This window comes from Sinohyriopsis cumingii, chromosome 10 (genome assembly GCF_028554795.1).
Source record: "Sinohyriopsis cumingii isolate HCF-2022 chromosome 10, ASM2855479v2, whole genome shotgun sequence".
Taxonomy (NCBI): Eukaryota; Metazoa; Mollusca; class Bivalvia; order Unionida; family Unionidae; genus Sinohyriopsis; species Sinohyriopsis cumingii.
The window spans coordinates 12331983-12359112 of NC_142970.1; the positions used below are offsets into that span (position 1 = coordinate 12331983).

General features: G+C 38.8%; 1 protein-coding gene across 1 annotated transcript in view; it reads right to left on the minus strand.

The window, feature by feature from the left end:
* Nucleotides 1-27130, minus strand: part of LOC149789606 (carnosine synthase 1-like) — a 71719-nt gene that overhangs the window by 21512 nt on the left and 23077 nt on the right. The window contains exons 2-4 of the mRNA XM_089971625.1: nt 21415-21573; nt 19280-19462; nt 16407-16592 (exon numbers count right to left, since the gene is read on the minus strand). Of these exons, the coding sequence (XP_089827751.1) occupies nt 16407-16592; nt 19280-19462; nt 21415-21556 (511 nt within the window). The 5' untranslated portion in view covers nt 21557-21573. The remainder of the gene's footprint in view (nt 1-16406; nt 16593-19279; nt 19463-21414; nt 21574-27130) is intronic.

Sequence of the window (27130 nt, forward strand, 5' to 3'; positions counted from 1 at the left end):
TGTTCTTGTGTCGGCCACGCGAGAATATCCTAGCCGGATTAGTTTGCTTATCCAACATAACATCATCGAATACGACAAGATTATTAACATCGCCATCTAAATTTTCCACAGATGGAGCTTCATTGATGTCTGTGATGAATTCGATTGTGCATTCGTCGGTATTGTCGCTAAATTCTTTTAACACTTGATAACAACGCTGATCATCAACGGACGGCGCAACCAAATACAATTTGTCCCATTTTAGCCATCGCATTATCAAATTTAGCAACAGCTGCGTCTTTCCAGAACCAGACGGGCCAATAATTATCATCCTTATCGAATTTGGTAACACCGCGTTGTGTTTCACCTGCTCGCGTTTCTTCGTGGCGGAAAAATCAATTACATTCATGTTACTAGAATACATGGATCTATATTGTGTTAAGTGTCGCACGCGCACATCTACGATAAATCCAACCGAAATCGTCACACGCAATAACAGGAACGCAATTGCAGGAGAATGCGAAGTTTGTAATACACGCAAGTTCAGATTTGTAAAAAAAAAAATAGAAGAACCGGAGGAGACATTACCGCCTCCATGAAAAATCTACCTGGGTTGCCTTGGGCGAAATATCCCGGAGAGAAGCATCTGCCAGGATACAATTACTGCGGACCCGGAACAAGGCTCGATATAAGACTCAACGATAATAATCAACCAAATCCCGGTGAAGATCCAGTAAACGCCATCGATAACGCGTGTTACTATCACGATCTTGCGTATCGCAGCGGAGATTTACAACAAAGACATCTCGCTGATATCAGGCTAATTCACGTAATAGACGCGATTCCTGACAAAAAATTCAAAGAAAAATTGGCAACCTGGTTGATAAAAGGCGCGATGAAAGGTAAATTAGTATTCGGCGCTGGTAAATAATAATGGAGCAAATATATTATTCTCCGCGAGGATTCTGGCGAGAAAAATCAGCAATAGCCAAACTCGCCAAGGCCGCTAAAGTAAAACAATCCGTTGCTGAATCGTGGCTATCGAAACAGGCAGTCTGGCAAATATATCTCCCCCCGCCTAAGAAAATACCTTACGCGAGTTTCTCTGTCAGTATCCCTAATGAAGTCCATCAGGCTGATTTAATGTTTCTTCCTCACGATACCGTCGACGGAGTCACATACAAATACGTATTGACGGTTGTTGATATCTCAAGCAGATACAAGGAGGCTGAGCCGTTATCGAATAAAACAGCAACGGAAATTTCAAAAACTTTTGAGAAAATTTACTCGCGATCTCCGCTGACCTGGCCGAAGCTTCTTCAGATTGATCCAGGACGAGAATTCCTCGGCGCGGTTACTTCATTGATGAAGAAGAATAATGTTAAAATCCGACGTGGTATAGTTGGTGTTCATCGCAATCAGGCTATCGTTGAAAGATTCAATAAAACACTAGCGGAACGATTATTCGGATATCAGTACGCGCGTGAATTCATCCAAGATAATCGATCTCATGATTGGGTATCGAGATTGCCTCATGTGATTAACGCGCTAAATAATGAAGTAACTCGAATAATAGCAATGAAACCTGCAATTGCGATTACAAAAACAAATATACCCCTAAAGCGAGATTCCGCAATTCCGCCTGTGCTAGGTAGCGTCACGGTCAGGTATTTATATAAAGAAGGCGAGGCCGAGGGAGGAAGAAAAAGAGCAACAGATCCAAATTGGAGCGTTACAACACACAAAATATCAGCCGTAACAAGATCATCAGGAAGACCAGCAATTTATTTCCTAGATTCGCTAGCGCCACAACGCGGATTTACCAAGGAGGAATTACAAATAATACCGAAAGATACTCAACTACCACCAGCGTCATTAATGTGAAATCGAATTCTACCTAACTGAGATAATTTTCTTACTCTTGACACGGCCAAATATACCAAATTTGACCAGGAAATTCTATCATCGACGATCCAAACTTGACCATCCACGGTTAATCCCTGCGATGAGTGTATCGTTGTTGCATAGCCTAATTTCCATGGCGATCTTTCTGCGTTTATCGCGTCATTGACAAGATTAATATCAACAAGAATAATATCGTTCAGTACCAAGATCTTTTCCTCTCCGCAGGGTAAAGTAACACTGATATTTTGTTTCCTGGTATCAGCGGGCCTGTAACACAACGGCACCTGCAGCGTTGTAAATTTCTCGTAATGAAGCTTGAATAGCATTTCCTGAATAATATCACGAACAATTTTCCTACTAGCAACGATCAGATGATCGGGACGCCACAAATTTAGAAAAATATCCATCGGAGTCTCGTCGATTATTCTTCTCATCACGTCACATTGAAACTTATTCGGTTGTAATCGAATTATTTTCTTAAATTCAGTCAGTAAAATATCATCGGATCTATAATCAGCGTCGATTTCCTCATAATAGTCAACGAAATTCCTGAGCCATTCGTGAGGAGATTCACCATCAATAGGATCAGGCTGGCCGTGATCTCCGCACATTATCACGGCGGTATTTTTCTCCTCCAGCCAGGTTAGGAATGATTTTAATACAACTAAATTTACTGTGCAAATTTCATCAAATATTATAATTTTGTTGATATATTTGTTTCCCATGCGAGCCGAATCCCATAATCCACCGCTGTATTTGAAATAACTATGATACGTACCAGAATCAACGCCGCGTTGCCTTATTTCTCGCGCTAATCTGTGAGTTGGAGTCAGCACTATCATATCAGATTTCGCAAATAAATTTATCGCTCGCGTTGTTTTCCCGCTACCACCAGGACCATTCATGTAAACGAATTTACTACGTGAAATCGGGTCAAATGCGGATGCAGCCATCGATATTTCCTCGCATTTATCTCGATGAAATTTATCGCAATCTTCGACATCGGCGTCCTCACAGTAATCTAGAATATTCTCGTTTTTTATCCGCCAAGTCCCCCAAGAGCCATCGGCGATTAAATTATCCAGCCTATACTGGTATTTCTTATCGATATAAAACGAGTCTGTTGCGACCCTTACCGCGATATCAGAAAATTTATTTATCATCGACAGTAAATTTATACTAACATAAGCGAGCATCGAAGACCTCAAATGCGTATACTGCGCTGATTCTCCGTCGAGGTAACTAATTACGGTACCTAACTTTACTCCATCAATAATAATATTCTCTCTGTTGCAGAATATTCCTCGCGATACTGTATCAGCGATAATAAAGTCCATTTCGGCGTCGTTGATAAATAACCTAGCGTGTCGGTGTTTATGATCAACGGATCCTCCTTGAGTAAATTTGCCAATTATTTTTCTTCCAATATCTTTCGCGTTTTCACAATCCGTCGGCAACCACACCTCAGTTTGTTTCCTGTATGATATAATTGCCTCACTCACCGTCAACGATATTAACATTGACGAATCCAGCATATATCTCAACAACACCGTGGGAACCCAACGACGCTGCGATAAATGCCGACCAAACCAAATATAACAAATTTTATGTAAATTTTCAGCAAACTCGAATGAAGTGACACAAGCGAATCCGGTCATGACAAAATCAGGCAACGGTCCGTTAATTGCAACTCTCGTCATCTCGCTGGTGGGATGGCCGAATTTAGCAAAATAACCGGCACAATCACCATATCCAAGGAAACTTCCAGGATAGCACGCGCTCATATCAACGGATATCATGTCTTCGAAATAATATTTGGTATTCCACAATCCGCCATGGCCGTATTCGATACAGCTAAGTTGAATATCAGCGAGGTATTCGTTCCTTGTAGGTTTCCACGAATTTCTTTCTCTGGCAGCATGAGCAGCAACAGATGGAACCGTAAAACAATTCGTTAATAACTGATCGGGATTTGACGAATATTTCACCGCGATATTTTTCATAGATTCATGCAATTTTTCATCTCGGTAAATATCTCCGCGCGGCAATATAAATTGATCGTATTTTTCTTCGCTCGAGAATAACCAAACTGATATTGGATCAGACGCGGCTAATATTTTGATATATCGGAACATGGCATCGGAATTGTCTTTTGCGCCTTCCACGGGATAAAATTTAACAGCGCGATCTCGCGGGAATATCATTACCGATTGCGACCACGCATGTGAATTATGATCAATAATTTCGATTGGAACTCCTCGAGATCTATACGGAGACGAGTATAATATTTCTCCCGATAGCGTTTTCACGGTAATAGGAAATTTAAGTTTCTTGCTCAACACAGCAACATCGTCAATCGATGCGCCATCAACAACAGTCTTCGCCCATGAATTAATTTTATTCAATCTCAACTGAGTCAATCCAGATCCACGACGGGCGTTTTTCATATGCTCGATAACACGCTCAGCCACGCAGTTTATCATCGGTGATTCTTTCATCGCAGGTAGATTTTTCATGTCAGGATTATTATTTAGCCGATAAATTCCATAGACAACAGCGCTAGATGGATACGCCCTAGCATAATAAGGACCGTCAATTCCCAATAATAATCCCGGCTTCGAATTTTTATCAAAAATAACATTTTTCTTACCGCCACGCACGGGATCTCGTTTATCGCGAATAATCCAAGTGTCGTCAGGCATTTGTGCAATAAATTTTATTCCAAAGATAAATCGCTCTTCGTTGTGTTCGAATTTTATATGCTCGATTATCTTCTTGGCCCGTTCCAGATTCATCGTAGCATCAACGGAGTTAGTTTTCCATGTCGACCAAGTGTGAATTGCTCCATCATCGAGGAATTCTCTCTTCGCGCGATCAACCTCAGGAATGATATATTCTGCCTCATCAAGATCAAATGTATCCATTATTATATTTTAGACAAATATCTAAATTATAATATGCAATGCAAATGGATACCAATCGGATCAACAAAATCATGCGACAAATCCTGCAGAGGCGAATATTGTGGCGCTCACATATATGCGATTCGACGAGGCAGTAAAGGACCACAGCGATGTTTAGTTTGTCAAGTTGGCACGCGAGGAAAGACACGGTTGTGTTTGTCCTGTGGAGGAAAGAATTATCGAGAATTGCTCAGATATTACAAAAAGAAATATTCGGCTAATGTGGTTATGTGAGAAAGCTTGCCAGTAGCTTCTCGTGGGTCGGTGGTTCTTTCCGGGGTTTTTCCGGGTTCTTCCTCCACCATTAATACTGGCCGCCATGTATAGCCTATCTTGTGCTGAAAAATGGCGTTAAACCCTACAACAACAACAACAACAACAAAAAGAAATCTTCCTCGATAATAACATGCGAAGAAGATTATATTAATCGATTCAAGGCAAATTACGATTTAGACAGATAAATATTATATAATGGAAATGAAATCAACGATTCCTCCAGCAACAATGACATGCGAGTATAAATCTCATCCAATCATTGAGGGGTACGAGGCATCATCGGATGGTGTCGTTAGGCATATCAAAACGAAGAATCCTGTTGGTTTTGTTAGTAATTCGGGGTATCTTAATTTCACCATCAGTAAAAATAATAAAAGAAGAAAAACGAATTATATTTCTCACAGATTTGTTTTCGAGTGTTATCACGGACTCATCAAGGATAATTTGGTCATCGATCATATTGACGGAAATAAACTCAATAATAAACTATCCAATCTACGCGCAGTGTCTCAGAGTGAAAATTGCATCTTTGGTAATTCTGGTAAATATCCGAAGTATGCGAAGGCGGTCAAATCGATAAATCAAACAACAGGTGAGGAGATGATATTCACGTCGATGACTGCAGCTGCGAAATATTATGAAATTAATTCAGCATCGGTGCAATTTGCAGTAGAAAGAATAAGAGCGACTTTTTCCTACAATTTTGACACTTGGCTCAAATTTTCCTATATACCAATAATATTCGATTCGGAAAGTGACGAAGAAAAATAATTGAATATTAACAGAATTAATATAACATGAACGAACAAACCATAAGCAACATCATCGAAGCTATCGATGACCTGAGAAATAAAAAAATAAATCTTCCCTCGGAGTTGGACGCGAATAAAATCCGATCCGAATTCGAGACGATTATTCAAGGAAAACTTGAATATAAATACACGCTACCATCGGAATACAAATTAATAAAGAAAATCCAAATCGCGATGTATCAATCACTTTCGACAGTCAGCGATGATCGCGTCGAGGATTTTGTTAAATTATCGACGCTAGTAGAGAAAGCTAGATTGATTTTATCAGAAGCATACGAGTCAAGAAAAATTACAAGCTCGCGCGTCAGACAACTGAAAAAACTTGTCGATGAGAGCAAAGCCAAGGAAATTTCTTCCTGAAGATAATTCCGCAACAAAAATTAAAAAAATATATTAATTTTGAAAATTTCCCTGGATTTTATTTATTTTTTTGGCTCATTTTTCCCTGGCAGACAGATTTACGATTTTACCAGCAGATTGATACTAAGCGTTTCTCCGCGTATATCAAGCAAATTTCCATTCTGATCTGTTAGTTTGAAATTTATCCTTGACAACAATCGATTATGACATCGCAGGTAAAACGGATTAACCGGCTCTTTTATTATCAAATAACCCGGAGAGACGCTAGGTGAAAACGAATACAAGATAAAACCCTGCTGCGCCTGATTTGACTCTGACGAATCAACATTATAGCTGCCTTCGACAACATCCGCGTGAAGATAAATCGCGATAACTTCTGTTATATTAACGATACCTGGCGAGATATGCCGCCCGCCTTTGGTCGGATCATTATCATGTCTGAGAAACAGCGTTAATTGTTTTTTCTCTGTCCACGCGGCATGTAATTTCGGAAATAACTCATCGATGGTATCAGTTACAGATTTTCTCATTTTATCAACATCATAATCGGGAAATTTGAAATTTGGTAGCGTTTCCTCGGTTAAACCAAATACTCTCATGAATTTTTGTTTTTCTCCTGAATTTCTGATCAACTCGAATTTGCTAATAGGAAGAACATAATCGGCAATTGATATATCGTCGACTATCGCCTGAATAAACATACCATGATAATATTCAACATCATTCGCGAGGTGATTTAAAATTTTCACGCGTCCGATAATTTCGCTACATGAGCCTGATTTATTTAAGATGCATTCATGAAAAGATTCCCGCAATAAATTTAAATATAATTTATGTTCTTGATTAAATTCGTTGATGGTTTTTCTTATTGAGATGCCTTCTATGGGGAATATTTTCCAGTTAATGCGGGTAGCTTCGAAGATTTTCACACCGGGGGAAATTTTAGGAAGAACCAACCACGAGAGAATTTTTTCATTCCTAAAAGTAAAAGCGAACGTTAACATGTTAAGTTTGTGGATGTTCACGTAGCTGATGGCAGCGTCGATTAGAGACTTGTGTTTGATATCTCCGTACCATCCTTCGTCGGTGGTAAAATCTTCCTTTTTTGGTTCCGGTTGCTCTGGAGGAGCTTCCTCGTGCCAACCTGGAATAATAAAATCTGGTTTTTCTGGTTTTGCCAGAGGCGCGATTTCGGGCCAACCTAATATAGACCTAATCGACGATTGGTAAATATCTACCATGTACGGTGATTTAACTTCTATCATCGATGACAGCGTTGGATCGTGCGCAGATATTTTTATTCCCGGATTAGCATCGCCGGTTATATTTGATATTCTGGTGGTAAATTCCTTACCTAGTTGCTCAATTTCGTAACTGCCTGTTGGTATGCCAACGACGATCCAATCAGGTGTTCCATCGGGTTTGTTTTTGTTGGCAAAAACAAGCGAATTGTTTGATAATAATTTGCCAAATGATTTCGATCTAACATTGGGCCAGCTGTTATAGACCCGCAATTGTGTTAACGCAATTTCCTTGGCGCTAATTGGCGTTGGAAAATTAATACTAAATTCAGGCTTGGTTGAGCTTAACGATATTAACGTCGTTGTCGGTGGTGTCGTGTTTGTCACGATCTGGGCTAGTTCGGACATTATTAATATTCATTTGTTCAATCTCCGAGTAAATACTTATCATTGCCGAAAATTCTAGATCGGAGATAACGCCGTCATTGAGACCCTCGGAAAGTAACGATGATAATTTCGAATACGCGTCGTTGACCTTGGATAGTTTGTTTTTGTATAATGATAATTTCTCACTCGCGCACGAGGATATCTTTTTCGCTACGATATTGAGAACACCAGCGATTGTCGTTGTTGACGAGATTATTATCGTTACTACGATTGGCGCGATTGTTGTTACCGCGGATAAAATTATTCCAGCACCGGCAACTACCGCGGATACCGCGTACACGGCAATATTAATGGTAACTAATCTTCGTTGGTATTTTTTTATTTTTGTTTGATACTCGTCGAGGAGTTTTTTTAGCGAATCCTGCCATAACCGCGCCTGATTGTAACGGTAATCCGATGCGGTCATTTATTAGTTATTTATCTAACCAATTCCTTGGTAAAATAGACTTTCCTTTTTCAAATGGTCGGGGTTCTCTATCTCGGCAACTTTAACTGGCTCGGGTTTCTCTATCTCGGCAACTGCGACTGGTTGGGGTTGACCAATCACGTCCCAACCAGATAAATATTCGAAAATTGTAAAATAATACACTGATCCCGTGGTGGTTCTATCCGGTGGCGTTAGTTTAAAAGTTTCAGTGTTATTTTCATCCATGGAAATAACGAAAAATCCAGGATAGTATTCATGAATTTCATAATGATCGGTCGTCACGTTAAATTTTGTTGAACTCGAAATAATATATACTCGATATACACCCCGAATTGGCGCGGTAAAGTTAAAAGAATCATTATCGGGTGTCCAGGTAATATTTTGTGCCCTCAACACAAATGATGCATGGTAGGGAATATTTTTTGTTATTACAATCTTTGGTATGCGAATTAGCGCTAATATTGGAATATCCAACGGTGATATTTTTGTGTTGATTTCGTCGACGCTTGTTGTTGCATCGAGAAATTTCGCGTTGATATTTTGAATTTCTCCGTTGTACACTGATGTATCAACTTTTTCGTTTACGATTTGGCGTACCGCGGAGGTTTCCTCGGATATTTTAGTAACATCTTCGCTGATTTTTTTTGTTTTCTCGCTGAGGTCATAGTGTGATGTTTTATCAACTTTTTCGGTTACGATTTGGCGTACCGCGTTAATATCGTCATTGATGGATTTTGTTTTCTCGTCGTGTGATGTTTTATCGACTTTTTCGTTTACGATTTGGCGTACCGCGTTAATTTCATCGTTAATTTTAGTAATATCCTCGTCGATTTTTCTTGTTTTCTCGCTGAGATCGTTATGTGATGTTCTATCGGCTTTTTGAAATATTAATGCACGTGACGCTTCAATATCTTTGTTGATTTGGGCGATATCCTCATTGATTTTTCTTGTTTTCTCGCTGAGATCGTTATGTGATGTTCTATCGGTTTTTTGAAATATTAATGCACGTGACGCTTCAATATCTTTGTTGATTTTAGTAATATCCTCGTCGATTTTTCTTGTTTTCTCGCTGAGATCGTTATGTGATGTTCTATCGGCTTTTTGAAATATTAATGCACGTGCCGATTCAATATCTTTGTTGATTTGGGCGATATCCTCATTAATGAATTTTATTTTCTCGCTGAGATCGTTATGTGATGTTCTATCGGATTTTTGAAATATTAATGCACGTGACGCTTCAATATCTTTGTTGATTTGGGCGATATCCTCATTGATTTTTCTTGTTTTTTCACTGAGATCGTTATGTGATGTTCTATCGGCTTTTTGAAATATTAATGCACGTGCCGATTCAATATCTTTGTTAATTTGGGCGATATCCTCATTGATTTTTCTTGTTTTTTCACTGAGATCGTTATGTGATGTTCTATCGATTTTCTGACCCATCGCGGTATTTATTTTGGTAATTTCCTCGTTGATGGATTTTACTTTCTCGCTGAGGTCGTTATGTGATGTTCTATCGGTTTTTTGAAATATTAATGCACGTGCCGATTCAATATCTTTGTTGATTTGGGCGATATCTTCGTTGATTTTCTTTGTTTTCTCGATGAGATCGCCGTGTGTAGTTGAGGAGGTATCGATGATTTTTTTTATATCCTCGTCGAGTTTTTTATTGAGATTTTTTTATACCTCGTCGAGTTTTTTAAGATCGTTAGTTAGCTTGTTAAATCTTTTTGTCACTCTGTCCTGAAGATCGTCGTGTAATGCTTTATCGGCCTTTAGCAGCATCGCCGCTGATAACTCCTTGTCGGATTTTTCCACATCCGCGATATTAGCCTTTAGTGGCAATACCGCTAATAGATCGGTAATATCAGCAATAGATTTTAATACCATCTCCGATTGACGAGTAAACTGACTGATATGACCATTATATTCTTCTCGCTTGATTATATCAGTTATTTTGACATTGCTGGTTTGTAATCGCCCTTCGGTATTTTGAAAAACAGCAACTTCGCCAGGGTCCACCTCTGACAGCGATAGAAGATTGTTAATATCGCTCTTGGTTGCAAATTTTGATAGATCAACGTCAGTCACTTCTGTTTTTTCCTTCCTGAAGAGGGATCTACCGTAAATATCAACCATGATATTTATCTATGGCATATTCAAATACAATTTTGTGATACGGACCGGTTGATTTTGAAATCGCATCGAGGACGTTAATTGACTCCGGGCCGCATATCGGTGGATCCGCTAATGTTTGTGTTGGAAACGTCGAATACCAAATCGGAAGTCTCAGCGAAGACACGTAGTTGATAAATTCATTTGGCGGTGCTAATCCATATGAGTCAAAATAAACGACTTCGCGAGGATTAATCGCGTAGGCAACCCAATGCGTGCCAGGGCCGGTATTTTTATCGAGATTTATTATTCCTGTCTCGGTAGGGTTTGGTTTTTCTGGTAGTTGATCCCGCATAAATACGCCTCTGAAAAATTTTATTTTTTTATTCTTTGCTTCGTTGATTAGATCTAAATTTGAATAGGCCGTGCTAATCTTAGGCCGGATCCGTATTGGGGGCGTCTTAGATAAAGGCCGTTCCCCTTTTTTTTTACCGTATCTCCCTCCGGTAATTTTACTTGTTAATGCGGAACCTAATTGGGAACCTATACCTGTTAGCGCACCTAATCCTAGTGTCTTTCCAATCATCGGAAGAAACATTTTCGCTAGCCCCAATAAAGGAACAATTCCGCCTGTTTTGACCATGTCTCTGATGGCGCCTATTGAGAGATTCACATGAACGCCGGAATTTAATGATTTGGCCTTGGTAAATCGTTCACGCTGACCTCTAGTTAGCGATAGTTTGTTAGGCCCACCATGAATTTGATCGTTTTTCAGTGTTAAATTCAAACCGCTTCGCCTTGCTGTTGCTGTTTGGAGTTTTTTTATCTGACCCGGGGTCAGAGTTACACTGACGTGTTCGTATGGCATATTAATAACCGCTTAGTCTAAATCTGGAATTTGTCACATGTTTTCAACAGGAGCATCGATGACTCTCATTCTGCCGCTGATGCCTTCCAAGATCATTGTTCTATCACTGAGGATTACCGCGATGGCTCTTGCTGCTCCGGCTGTGTTAATTCTAGCTTTGAAATGGATATCAACGACGGATTGTTTTACCAAATCGAGATGCTCCAGGGAAAAGTAATAGATGGGATAGCGAGTATTAAAATCCAACTGTGATATTTGCAATCCGGTATCGATATTTTGATCGCGACCCATGAAACTTAGCAAGCGATGATACGCTCGGGCAGTCGAGTAATTTTCAAAATCAATCGATATTTCCTCCGATGGTTCTTGCTGGCCGTTTATCCTTAGTGAAACGTTTGTTGCATCGAAATTATCAAATATCATGTGACTGTGATTTTGATCGTATCTATTTGCGTTTTGAAGAGCAACGAAGATGTGCCTAGGTGCCGAAACTCCCTGTTGTGACGCAATTCGCCAGGTAAATATTCCGTTGATATTAACATCGCAGGAGTCGGTCATTGTTGTCAACCAGGACATGACGGATTTTCCACCTTGATTCATGAATGATAATAATTTTTCTTCCTCGAGCATCGATGGAACTATCGCTGGCATCCACAGGGTAAATTTAGTTAGGATTACCTTGCCTGCATCACCAGGATCTCGCCAGATGGCTTTGTTACTGCCAGCAGCGTCTCGAACGAAAGTTATCGTGTGTTTTGCTCCGTAGATAACTTTTCTGAAATGCCTGCAAAATCCAAAAATGTGAGATAGCGGAATTGCACAGGAAAATCTTCGTTCATCTCCCCTTAGCATAGCTTTTCTCGTGGCAAATCCAAGGTTGTAATTGTTATTTGGGGCGATCATTACAGGGGCGTTGGTGACGTAAGCATCTCCAACGAGATTTCTCGGCCTACCGATATCATACGGTAAATGTTCAGGTTCATCGGAATTATCCTTGGCGAACATCATACTAGGACCGGCTGACCTGGTAAAATCATCCGAGTATCTCGCTAGGCCTATAATCGTCGTTGCTATATCAACGTTGTCCGTAATTGATTCGATCTCTCTTCCGTCGATCATGTAAGTGACGCTCTTGAATAATGCCATGATGCCGTTGTTGACAAACCCAATACCAAAATTTAGATCGTAGTTGGTATTATCTTCTTTTACAATTCTCCCAACAACCTCGATATATGCCTCAGATGGAAGAAAATACCTTGTTGTATCGTGGACTTGAATTTCCAAGCGATTATTTGTATTTGGGTCAACTGCATCGTACGAGAAATACTGGAAATCCCGCACGGATGTGTCTCTACCCACAGGCTCGTCCATGTCAAACACTTCATTTGACACTTGTGCGAACATTTATTATTAAGAATATCATCTAAAACGAAGACCACTGCCTGAAATGAAGCTTGTGTTTACTAGATTTGTCTTAGCAATTTTCTTTGCTAGATTTGTGTTAGCAACTTCCTGCGCTAGATTTGTCTTAGCAACTTCCTGCGCTATATTTGTATTAGCAACTTCCTGCGCTAGATCGTTTATTTTTTTATTTGCTGCGTCGTTTATGGCTTTGCTGATTTCGGGTGGCATTTCTCTGGTGCTAGGTAATTTGACGGGTTGTTTTTTGCGCATTAAATTTAATATTTTACTTTTGACAACATTGAAGCCTTTACTGGCTAAATTACCGATACCAGAAATGGCAGTCTCGCCGATCTTTCCTATTGCTTTTAACCCGAGCTGTTTGATCACGGGTCCAATTTTAGGTATTATTCGCGTAAAAAGACTTCCAATGATATCGCCGAATCCATTGCCGTGTATATATCTGTATACAGGTAATCTAGAGTTTACTACGCGGACCTGTTTGGGTCTGCGCTGATGTTTATGAACAATCATGTTATTTCAATTGTGTTGTTTTAATCGATGAGCTCATCGACAAGTTCCTTGTAAATGTGAGAGTTAATGACACCACCGCGGAATAATCGCTGACAAATATCTGAGGCCTCGTTGATTACTTCGCGAGAGTTATTTCCTGCTCGTTTTCCTCCGATTAATACCTCGAGGCGAGACACATCGTTGACAACACTGTCAGGGCAAACGGTATATCCGCTTCCTGTTTTTGGTTTTGGAAGTGACGATAGCGATTGCGCGTCCTCGAATTCTTCCTCTTTGCTAAATTCTCTTACAGCTTTTTGAAATTTTTTGAATCCGGGACTATCAGAATCTATTTTCTCTCTCCTTGCGGCAAAATACACAGCGGGAACCCATTCCTCGGGGGTATATTTTTCAAAGGATGCGGGACGTAAATATTTGCCTTTTTCATTGTAACCGTATTTGGCAATTTCAATCAGGTTGCCTTGATTTAATTTTCCAATTCCAGTATACGTAAAATCATCGGCGGGATTTCTTCCAACGAGATTAGAAAATTCCATCGGTTCAGTAATCGGTGTATTTGCATAAGACTCAAAACGAACAAAATCCGGATCATCTATCCTGGCCTGAGATTTATCAAATTTTAATCGGTATATTGCCTTATACCATTTTTCTCGTGAATTATAAAAATTTGATCCCTCTTCCGTTAAATATTGATATCTTTCATTGAAACTGCGCCTTGCAAAATATCCGAGTTCTTCAAGTTCATTAAATTTAATTACGGACAATTTTATATTCATTTCGAGAATACCTTGTTCTCTAAATTTATTTTTTATATTTGCGACAGGATCGATTTCTTTTTTCTTCTTTTTTTTTCTAATTTTTGAAATTTCTTCTGATCCTTCTTCTTCTTGCGCTTGTTCTTCTTCTTGTGCTTGTTCTTCTTCTTGTTCTTGTTCTTCTTCTTCTTCTTGTTTCGCTTGTTGTTCTTCCCTTAATTCCTCCAAATACCGCTCCATCTTATCTTCTCGTTGTGTTTGTGCTTGTTCTTGTTCTCGTTGTGCTTGTGCTCGTGCTTGTGCTTGTTCTTGTTCTCGTTGTGCTTGTGCTCGTGCTTGTGCTTGTGCTTGTATTTGTGCTTGTGTTTGTGCTTGTTGTGCTTGTGCTTGTGCTCGTGCTTGTGCTTGTGCTTGTGCTCGTGTTTGTGCTCGTATTTGTGTTTGTACTATTCGCTCCGGCAACAATCGAGTGTGTTGCTCGATATCCTGTGTCATGGGAATAAGTCCGCGCTTCCTAAGTTCCTTTTCTTCCTTTTTGTCACCGTATGCGACTTGTTCGATCGCTCCAGTGACTGGACTCAACAACTTTGACGATATCTCGGTAATTCCATATTGCGTGTCTTCGTAATCACGAACCTTTTTCTTAAATAATTGTTTTGCCGGGATAAGTTTCCTTACTGCCGCTAATTCTTCTCGCGCTAATCTGGCAGAATGAGGTTCTCCAACTCTACTAGCTTTCCGACTCATATTATTTTCAACTATATTGTTTTAATGTGAGGTAAAATTAGGATCAGCAGCCAAACTTTGCAAACTTCATCGACACCAGAATAAATTTCCCCCCCCCCCCCCGTTTTCCTTGTCTAAAATCATCGAAATTTACACACAAAAATTGCAATCAGTAACGAATTTACGCAAATTATTTTTCGTAGGAAGGTTTATTTTGGCTTTCTGAGGCTTCTACGGAGAAAGTTCTCGTAGGAAGGTTTATTTGGTCTGGAACGTCTGGTCTGTAAAACTTCCCTGCTGCTATCCGAGACTCGAACTCGAGTGGACAGATGTGAGATATGTGAGTGATCTTTAAGGACGAACGACTTAGAACAGTCTGCTATCCGGGGCCGATTTCTCAGCAACGCATATCCCAGGTAAGGGAGGAAATTTTCTCAATCACGAAAATCCGTAATCACCAGGGCAAATATAATACATGGTTCTTAGTGAGTGTACTTGGTTGGGGACTCTGGAAGGACTATTTTTGCACGATTTCTCGTACTCATACTCTTCGTGGATATGTCCAGTACATATTCGGGGAGGATGAAGAGAGACAACAGCTGATTAGTTGACACACACTGAAGGAGCCAATCAGCTGCACCATTATGATTGGGCTGGATTGGGACTCCTGATTTCCCTCAGTTACGTACATGCAATTGAAACATAGCTTGTTCTTTGCATTGGTAGTACGCAAAACAGCAAGCTGTGATCCGAATCAAAGGTCGAAGAGATTTATTGATAAGAATTTAATAAATTGGTAATTTACTACATGGTTGTAGAACTTTTTCAAACTTCCATGAACACAATTAAACACACAACTTAAGGTACGTGGCTTAGTTTTTTGTCAGATCTTTTAAAATCGCAAAACGCCTCAGTGACGAAAACTAGTTAAGGATTTGATTTATTATTTCACACCGTTTAACAGAGTATTCTAACAGTGATCAATTATTATCATTTCAAACACGCTATCAATCAACATATACAGTTCTCTCGGCTGGAACAATGCATTGAAAATTTCAATTTATGTGTAAATTGCTCATATAGTTTGCTTATAAGCACTAAACATGGATTATCGTAAGCTTTCATACCCATTTCACCAGATTAGTAATTATGAACTGATGTATAATTTTATTCAGAGAATGACACAAAGTTCATACAAAGTAACTAATATATGAAGCGTAGGCATCTCTGTTAACTTTAGTGCTAACGGCAGGCAGATGGGTATCATTTGGCTAGAATTCCTTCGCAGTCCGGTTAATATACAGGGCCGGCCGTAGGCCGATTGGACCATTTAGACCATTCGGACCTCGCGCTCAAAGGGGCCCGACACGTTAGTAATTTTTAAAAATATATCTATAGAAAGTAATTTTAAAGCTAAGAGAGAAACTTCTAAGGTCAATATGATATGATTTAGAAGCTTTTTTCGAAATGTCGTGTTCAAAGGGGGTTCCAGGCGTAAATTCAGGGGTCACCGCCAAAATGATCCAAATCGGGTGCCACGTTTACCAATGCCCGTGCTGTTAACATATGCAAACTAGATACAAATTTATAAAATAACCTTCAGTTAGAGTGGACATGCATTCCACAGGGGAAGAGAGCATACAGATGGTAATATCATCCTTTGACGCAGTCCTTGGCTGACTTGTTCTATCCACAGTTTCGGGATATCCAGTCTCGTATAACATATACTGTAGGGACTCGTAGTACTTCATGACGTATTTGTCCTCAGGTGGGATGGGCATGCCTATAAAAAAAAAAACATATGTAACAGACGGAATGTTTCTTTCATTTAAAATAATTGATGACAGGTCGATAAACACTATAATGTATGACGTATATGACAACCACAATTACTAAACTAAGCAAAAGTCTGTTTTAGCGTGTACATTTTTTCCGCTAGGAAGGAACCAAGATACAGTTAAAACTAACAAGATTCGCCGAAACTGTCAGCTGATTGGACACATGCACGTGTTACTTACTGGCGCTTTCAGGGGCGGATTTGCAAGTTTGACATCATAAGAAGATTTATATATTAAAGACGATTGCAGAGACGATATTTAATTATCGCAGATGAAATATAATAGTCGAAACCGCATCTTATAGAAAATACATGGCTTTATTTGAATCATTTCTTTATGCAGCCGTCGTAGATCGCTGCCATTGCTGTTTAATAAATCGCCGAGCACGCGCAGGATAGGTTCTGTATAGTACATCCGTACGGACACATATAATTTATACAATTGCAGTTCATCAAGGATTTTGGATAAATATTTTCATAAATTATTTTGCCTTGATTTTAATTTATATTTTTGTTGTAAGTAAATTATTATTTAGCCATAAATGTATAGTCTCAAAACAAGTTAGGGTGCCCCAACAGTTTTCTTCTCTTCCATCCCAGTTCATGAATCAACACAAGGCAGAACAGAGAGTGATTGAGGACAGTACCACAACTTAAAGCTTGCAAGATCTTATAGTCGAATATATACCGGTAATGTCCTAACAGTTCCCCAGGAAGATTACAAGGTAGACAATACAAACCCAGAATCATCTACTTTACCAGACGACAGTGTTTTCTTCCAACAGTTGTGGCCTCACTGGAAAGACTGTAATTACCGTTAAAGATACATGGAACAAGGACACAGCAGAATGTCATCAAAAGCAAGGATGTGGAACTAATTAACACATCCTTGCAGAAACCAGCAGAGCGTACGCGTACGCGAACTATCACCGGGATTATGTAAGAAATTAATGCTAGAATAACCATGACCAACCAAACAGGGAAGCAGTCAAGGCTCATGTCGCCACCAATCGCACCTCCCACCAAGGAGATCAATGCCAGTCGCAAAGGAGAAAGGAATGACCACAACATGAGGAGATCATGAGGATACTTAAAGCAGGAATAGTTTTATTTTAAAGTCTGGTTTCTTTTTCGGTAACTGATGACAGTTCGTGAAACACTATATTGTTTGACGTATGAGATTAGCACAATTACTACACAACACACAACTTTTTAGCATTACATTTGTCAGATGTGAAGACAAAAGTTAGTGCAAAGGCTTGTAAGGGTCTCCGCCTCTACCAGCTGATTACACACTGTGAGCACTTGTACGCGTGGTTTGCAAGTTTGACATGACACAAGGAGAAATTTGATAGATCGGTGGTGATTGCGGAGATAAAATGTGGCTACCGCAGATGAGATGCAATATTTGCAACCGCTTCTATTAGAAATTACTGGGCTTCGTTTGATACATGACTGTTTTTAGCCTTCGCAGATCTCTGCCATTACTGTTGATAGCTCACTGACCATGCGCATGATAGATCCTGTATGGTACACCTGTATGGAGGGCAATATTAGTTACGAAACTGCGGTTCAGCATCAGATGTTGGATAAAATTTCAAAAAAGTATTTTCCCATGATATTTTATATTAGTTCACCGAATGTGTACGTTTAGTTGTAAATAATTATCCTTTTTTGCATAGATTTCTAGCCGCAATACGAGTCAGGGTTTTCCACAAATTTCCCTACTTTTACAATATCCTAAAATTGTCCAACGGTATTCCAACTTTCAATAGTTTATCATTAAATTCCAACACTACGATATTTAAGGCCCTGGATAGTTCGAATCGGAAGCCAGCCATCCGGTGCGCAAGCACAGAAATTACTGAGTATTTGTAATCCGACTTCCTTGTGTACGTATAGAAAAAATTTAACAGGTTTAAGAGTCAATGTAGCAAGACATTGTTATCTACTTTACTTTTAGATTTCAATTATGATTATATTTTAGTCAGTGTTTATTCTCTACCTCATTAATAACTTTCACTATTTATCAAATTGTAATACACATATAGCTAATACTATAAATTCAGTATTTAAGTGTAGAACTTCAACAAATAGGATGTAAGTGTGTGTGGTTCTTGTATTAAATTTTGAATGAAGAAGTATCATACGGGCAAATTGTTACACATGCATATTTTCTCCAACGTTTATTCTTGGCAATACAAAAGTTAACTGTTCCGCAGTATGTATTCCTGGAAAGTTTAGCTAGGTGGTTAAAAATGAGACAGCTTGAACTTGAAAAGAAACGAGGTTTTTAAGCGGGTTGTTTTCTTGCAAATTGAATGAGCATTGATAGGAATGTTGTAGTTCGCTTTATATATTGCATCTAATAGGATTGTATATCAGGTTAGGAAAATAAATATAATGTGTTAATTATTGTTAAGTAATATGTATGTATGTATGTATGTATGTATGTATGTATGTATGTATGTGTGTGTGTCTGTGAGTGTGTGTGAGAGAGAGAAGAAACAAGCTTTCAACTGATGCTCATGTTTAAATTCTGTATTTGCCTAGAGTAGCAAAGGTGACAGTTGTAGTATTCGTAGCAAAAAGAGTAACGGTGACCTTAGCAGTAGCGGTTGTGGTGTTGTTACCTTCACGGAAGGGTCCAAGATTTACATTGGTTGACCATTCCTTATATGACCCAGTCCAGGTGCTGTACCTTTCAGGTGTTGATGTAATTTGAATGGTGTTCAGCAACTGCCTCTCGTCCTTATTTTCAATAGCCTCATCAGCATTGTTTTTGTCATCGGGATCGAACTTCATTTCGCAAGAGACTGAATGTAAAGAAAAACTAAACCGTTTAATGACTTGGCGTTTAATGCCAATTACAAACCTGAAAGAGTGTGCGATAAGCATAAAAGTGTGATCATAGACGAATATACACCAATAATGTTATAAAGTAAGGGGGCCGCTCCGGTTACCTAGTGGTTAGAGCGTCCGCCTCGGGAGGTCTTTGGTTTGAACCCGGCCAAGTCATACCAAAGACTTATTAAAATGGTACTAACAGCTTCCTCGTTTGGCGCTTTTGTTAGGACTGGTCGGGCTGGTGTCAGGATAATGTGAATGGGTGAGACATGCTGCTACATGTCTGCGGCATGATGTTTCAGTGCTAGACATCACTATAAAATGCCACACTGTAGACATCGTAGCGATATGATTGAATTTGTTTTTAAAGCTATGTTAAAAATCCAAATCACACATACACACATAAAGGAAGGGAGAGGACTGCACCCCCATCAAGTTAAAAAGAGGTCAGAAAGTATCACAGTGTTTCCTCAATAAAATGTCTCATGAAACCCATGACCAAATCAATTGTATAAGGTAAACTTAGAGTAAAGGATGCTTTTACAGAGACTGCGTCATATGGTCGGTTCTTTATACTTCTGTATAACTAGTTTTAATTAAAGAAGTAAAACTGAGTTTAAAACATGATCGTAGCGATACACGTAATACTTAAATACAGTATATGGCCCCAACCCCGTAATTGCAAGGGCCACACCATACTAAGGAGCCATGATGAAGGAAGGAGTTTTATAGCAGGTGTCATAATATAAGATGAAGTTTTATAGTAGGGGTATGATATATTAAGGAGCGTTATAAGAGGCGTAATGATATACTGCGGAGCTTTACAGGACTGACCATGATATACTGAGAACCTTTATGGAACTGACCATGAGACACGGAGGAGCTTTATAGAACGGGCCATGATAGAATAAGGAGCTTTATAGGAATGACCAAGATATACTGAAAAGCGTTATAGGACTGACCATGATATGCGGAGAAGCTTTATAGGACAGACCATGATATACGGATGAGCTATATGGCACTGACTATGATATACAGAGGAGCTTTATAGGACATACCATGATATACTGAGGAGCTTTATAGGACTGACCATGATATACGGAAGTTTTATAGGTCAGACAATGATATACCGAAGAGTTTTATGGCCTTGGCTATGATGCACAGAGGAGCTTTATGGTACTGACCATGATATATTGAATAGCTTTATATGATTGACCATGATATACTGAAGAGCTTTATAGGACTGACCATGATATACTGAGGAACTTTATGAGACTGACCATGTTATACGGAAGAGTTTTATAGGACAGACAATGATATACCGAAGAGTTTGATGGCCCTGGCTATGATGCATAGAGGAGCTTTATGGCACTGACCATGATATACTGAAGAGCTTTATAGGACTGACCATGATATACTGAGGAACTTTATGAGACTGACCATGATATACGGAAGAGTTTTATAGGACAGACAATGATATACCGAAGGGTTTGATGGCCCTGGCTATGATGCATAGAGGAGCTTTATGGCACTGACCATGATATACTGAATAGCTTTATATGATTGACCATGATATACTGAATAGCTTTATATGATTGACCATGATATACTGAAGAGCTTTATAGGACTGACCATGATATACTGAAGAGCTTTATAGGACTGACCATGATATACTGAGGAACTTTATGAGACTGACCATGATAAACTGAAAATATTTATAGGACTGACCTTGATATATGGAGGAGCTTTATAGGACAGACCATGATATATGGAGGAGCTTTATAGGACAGACCATGAGAAATTGAGGACCTTTGTGGGACTGATCATTATATACTGAGGAGCTTTATAAGACTGACCGTGATATACTGAGGAGTTTCATACTTAAGAATATTATAGTGAGGACCACAGTACAGTAATATACCTGATTCAATGGAGACCACTGTTTGATGTATTGGAAAAGACAGGTTCTCGGGCAAATAAGGCTCATGTAGGACCTTCGCTGCCGCCTTTCCCTCTAGTTCTGGCGGCCTTTCGTAATTAGCATCAGCGACTTTAACGTCCATCTTGTCAGACTGCTTTCCTAAATTAAATTATAAACAAAACGTTTATAACAAAATGAAACTGATCTGGTAAGATTTACCCACGATGAATTTTCATGTAATTGCGGACTGCGCATAATGTGTTGACAGATCACGGGCTACACGATTTTTTATATGATCATATAAAACCAACAACATATGATCCGATCTTATTGTCCCTATGCAAGGGAGATATGGGTGTTTAATGTTGACTGTTGTACATGATGTGGGTGGAAACAAATGATTATTTCTTAAGCAGTGCGGGAGGTCGTGGGTTCGATCCCCGGCTGAGTCATATCGAAGACTTATAAAAATGGTACTAACAGCTACCGACTTTGCGCTCAGCATGAAGAGGTTAGTGTTAGGACTGGTCGACCTGGTGTCAGGATAATGTGACTGGGTGGGACATCATGCTACATGTATGGGGCATGATGCCCCATGGCTAGACATTATTATAAACTGCCACGCTGCAGACATCGTACCGATGTGACTGAAAAATTGTTAAAACTGCGTTAAAAATCCAAATCACACACACACACACACACACACACACACACACAAACACACACACACACACACACATTTTTTAAGCATACCAATGAGGAGTGTATTATATCGCCTGTGAATTGTTATGATGTTTCTTTCGCATGATGTTTCTTTCGCATTAAGAAAAGCAGAATCACTCAGGGTACTATGGCAAAAGTTTTCACCCCTGTATTGATGTTGTATGGTACGTGTTAGTTAAATTGTTGTTGTTGTTGTTGTTGTTGGGTTTAACGCCATTTTTCAGCACATGGTAGGCTATACATGGCGGCCAGTATTAATGGTGGAGGAAGAACCCGGGAAAACCCCAGAAAGAACCACCGACCCACGAGAAGTTACTGGCAAGCTTTCTCACATACCCACATTGGCTGAATCCGAGACTCGAACCGCCGCAGACAGAGGTGAGATGTGATCCGTAACGAAGAGCGCTTTAGACCACTCGGCCACTGGGGGCCCGTTAGTTAAATAAATGGATTTATGTTGAAGATGTGCGACCCTTTAATTTCCGTATTTAAGCTCTTGCTTTTCCAGCAATTCTAAGCAATTCATCACAGATTTTTTTTATTGTAGACATATCATCATAATAAATATGAAATATCTATGTTCTATAAATCTGCTTTGAGCAAGAGACCAAAGTGAGTAGATATTGCTCGCATGGCATGTTTAACCCATCGCATGATATGGTCACCAAACAATATCTGTATCTATGCTGCATTGCAAACCAACATTTTTTCGTCCAAAATCGAACAAAAGTATGTGTTGTACTGTTAAAGTTGTAAATTCTGTTACGAGGGGTTTTCTTCGACAAAGTTGTGTGAAAGTTCAACTATTTTTCTTAATACGCCCATGTATAATAATGGATAGGCATCCTTTTTATACATGTAATAGATCTTTAAGCTCTGAAAATTATGTCAGATATGGTCAAATTCTCGTGAGCTGCAATTATTATTATTAGTATTAGTAGTAGTAGTAGTAGTAGTATTGTTGTTGTTGTTGATAATGGTAATAAGATTAGTATTGTTGTTGCTGCTGTTAATAATGATAATAATAATAATAATAGCAATAATAGTAGTAATAGTAGTTGTATTAGTAATAGTAGTGGTGGTAGTATTAGTAGAAGTAGTAGTAGTAGTAGTAATATCATAATCATTATATTTATCATTATGACTTTAAATCAATTTCATCAGCATTGCAATCTATACATGTATAGATGACAGTGTTTGTATATTGTTGTTTAAGAAGGCAAACGTTTTAGTTCGTGGACTTGCAGCATACCTGAAAGAAAATGCCCCCCCCCCCAAGAATGTATATGGAAGTAAAGATAATTATACAAAAGGACTACAGTGTGGCTATGCCTAACCCAAGACAGACCAACGTTAGTGTCTACCAACCACTATCCCACCAATACCCACCCAAACTGAACGTGGTCAATTCTTAACAACGGAGCAAGATATTGCAAGAATGGAGATGATAAACAAAATATTTTACGTTCTCTCCAAGTCGTTTGTAAGGAGCCATCAAAATAACATATAAATTCAAAGCTAACTTAAATTGGCACTCAAGCTGGAACCAACGATTCTCTTGAAAAGATGCAAAAGAGATTGAAACAAAATATTTCAAAAGTGGCTGCAGATTTTCTAAATGACTTTAAAAAATTTGTGGAGAACTGTTTTATTTTTTACGGTAGGCAGGAAAAACGTTTTAAGCAAACCTAATCTATAAACTTGATGCAGAACATACAAAAATCAGAGAGGAAAATAAAAAAGTATGTTGCATAGTTATATCTGTTAGAACGATATATTGTTTATATCCCACAATTGTTAGCATTTAAATACAAGGTGACCGCTTTGTTATTCGTAGATGATGAGCACATTTGTTTTGTAAGCTATGAATCCTAGGCGCTTTGCCACTGTAACATGTCTTCGTTTATATAAAGAACCTGTTTTACTCAACTCTCAGGTCAAAATATCGTCATATTGATAGTTGTCTTTTTATTATTATTATTATTATTATTATTATTATCCGTTGATGTAGTAGTAGTAGTATAAACGGCAAGTAATAGTATACCCAGGCAGGGGTGACGGGCAAAACTGATAGACGGCAAGCCACTTACATCGCTCAAAGAGAGTAAAATGTGGTTCCGAACGTTACTCACGTGTTAGAATTATATTTGTGTACACAGGCGATGCATTTCCAACACGTACAAAATTTTTCAAATCTCTTGTAATTATCACTGTAATGAGACTAACAAAAATAGATATATAAGCAGAACGCGAATCAGGCTTTCTGTTAGTGATTTATACATTGATTATGCTTGAGTGTCTTGTTCACAATGGTAAGTTTTTGGTTGTCGCATATAGGAGAAACTGCTATGTTGCCTATCGTCCAGGTTAAATAGGCAGAATTTCGTCTGCTAGTGACCGTATTAACGCTCTCAAAACATAAGACTTCGCTAATGGAATTAATAGGGCTTCAGAAGTTTTAAATTTGCTTTAGCAATATCGAAAATGAAAGAGTGTTGTTGTTGTTGTTGTTGTAGGGTTTAACGCCATTTTTCAGCACAAGATAGGCTATACATGGCGGCCAGTATAACTGATGGAGGAAGAACCCTGGAAAACCCAGGGAAGAACCACCGACCCACAAAATGAAAGAGTGAAACATCGCCATATCTCCCATCTGCGTCATTGTGTTTATTCATATTACCCCTGCATCTGACACCAATAAACTTTCACAGAAATCTTTAACGTTATTGATCATAAAGAGGTAAAATAGGAAATACATGACTGTATTTTCCAGTGTTGAATACCCGTGTAGAGCAGATGTATCCCACTTCGCACGTGACCTTTATCGTGACTCGTCGGCCGTTTGACCATCTACATGATGTACACAGTGTAGCGGACAATGTCCATCCTCGTTTTTTTGTGGGTTTTTTTTTCATCATATTCACCATGAACATTAATTGCAACACATTTACGTACTAACAAGAGCAGTGGTTAACGATAAGCGTCCCGCGAACATGCTACATCGTACGTGTACGAATTTCGAGTCGTAAAGGTCGGTGTGTGTGTGTGTGTGTGTGTGTGTGTGTGTTGGATTTTTTAACGTAGCTTTAACAAGTTTTCAGTCATATTGTTATGATCTCTACAGTATGACAGTTTATGGTGATAACTAGTACTAGGGCATCATGCTGCATACATGTAGCATCTTGTCCCAACCAGTCACATTATCATAACACCAGGTCGACCAGTCCTAACCCTGACCTCTCAACGCTGAACACCTAGCTGATAGTACCAATTTGGAATGACATGGTCGGGATTCGAACCCTCGACCTCCCGCATCCGAGGAGGACACTCTAACCACCAGGCCATGTGAGCGGTAGATAACATTGTAAGCTCTTATTCTCATTATTGTTTCTCAAGAGTACATCAATTCTAGACCAAAGATGAATCATTGACTGTTTGATTAATTTATTTTATTTTTTTGTTGCCTCGGAAAATCTTATGGATACGGTTGGATTTTATCTTTTACCTGTTTACATTTGTATTACTGCGCAAGCAAGCTGAAATATATCATTAGGACGCTGTGTGTGTGTGTGATTTGAATTTTTAACGTAGCTTAAACAATTTTTCTGTCATACCGCTACGATGCCTGCAGCCAATGTGGGTATGTGAGAAAGCTTGCCAGTAGCTTCTCGTGGGTCGGTGGTTCTTTCCGGGATTTTCCCGGGTTCTTCCTCCACCAATAATACTGGCCGCCATGTATAGCCTATCGTGTGCTGAACAATGGCGTTAAACCCTACAACAACAACAACAACAACAACGATGCCTGAAGTGTGACAGTTTATAGTGATGTCTAGCACTGGGGCATCATGCCGCATACATGTAGCATGATGTCCCACCCAGCCACATTATCCTGACACCAGGCCGACCAGTCCTAACACTAACCCCTTAATATATATTTCAATTGTTTGTCAGTTTTATTTTTTTTAATTGTATATTACATGATATTGTAATGTAAATTTATTCTCTAGAGATGATCCTTTTTTCAGAAAATAGTTTGACCTTGACTGTTCGCTTGATAAACACCAGGTGTTGATCTTAATCATGACCTTGATTCAAAATGTGTAGCAACCACGTAAACAAGTTCTATTTGTTATTTTAAAATGATTGGTTGTTGTCAAGGTCATGACTGGATTACGTGTTGAAGATGTAAACAAGTTTGTTTTATATTTCTATGAGTAAAATGATTGGTTTTCGTCAGGTCATGCTGGGTAGACGTGATCTTTAACAAGTACTTTATTTCTATAAGCTTTTAGAACATGATCACGTGATCCCTTGTTTACGTTTAGAAGATGATATAACATTTGTTTTGGAGAATTATTCTCAGTAGAAGCTAGGCTGTCACACTGGAAGCTGAATCTTGTGCTGTTTGGAGTTAGATCAAATTACTTGGATTGGAATTATTTCAAATTACTTGGATTCAAAAGGATTAATTCTGCTTATTTTCTGGAAAATATGTGTGCACATGTAAACTTGTTGAACAAGGACAGTTTTTTTTATAAAAATGTATTCAGCTATCAGAAGCCGGAGTGATAATTCTTGTTTCTACATTAACTGTAGAATTCAACACTACAAATTTCACCATACGTCATCGTCTTCCATCTTGGACTCTTCGTCTGGATTCGAACTTGAAATCAGTAGAACATTTTGTTCGTGGATTATTCTTGGATTATTTTTGGATTTGATTCTATAAAACCGTAAGTTCATATTTTTTCATTTTTACAGAATTTTTCCAGGGAATTAAATTATTTTATTTTTCAAAACTTGTTGTTTTCACTATTTCTTGTGTTACTGTTTATTCGAGCCTAAATACGTGACATAAGAATATATATATATATATATATATATATATATATATATATATATATATATATATATATATATATATATATGCAAATACTCTAGAACTCTCAAAGCCATTCTGTGATTCCATGCAGGTCTGTAATATCAGCAATTT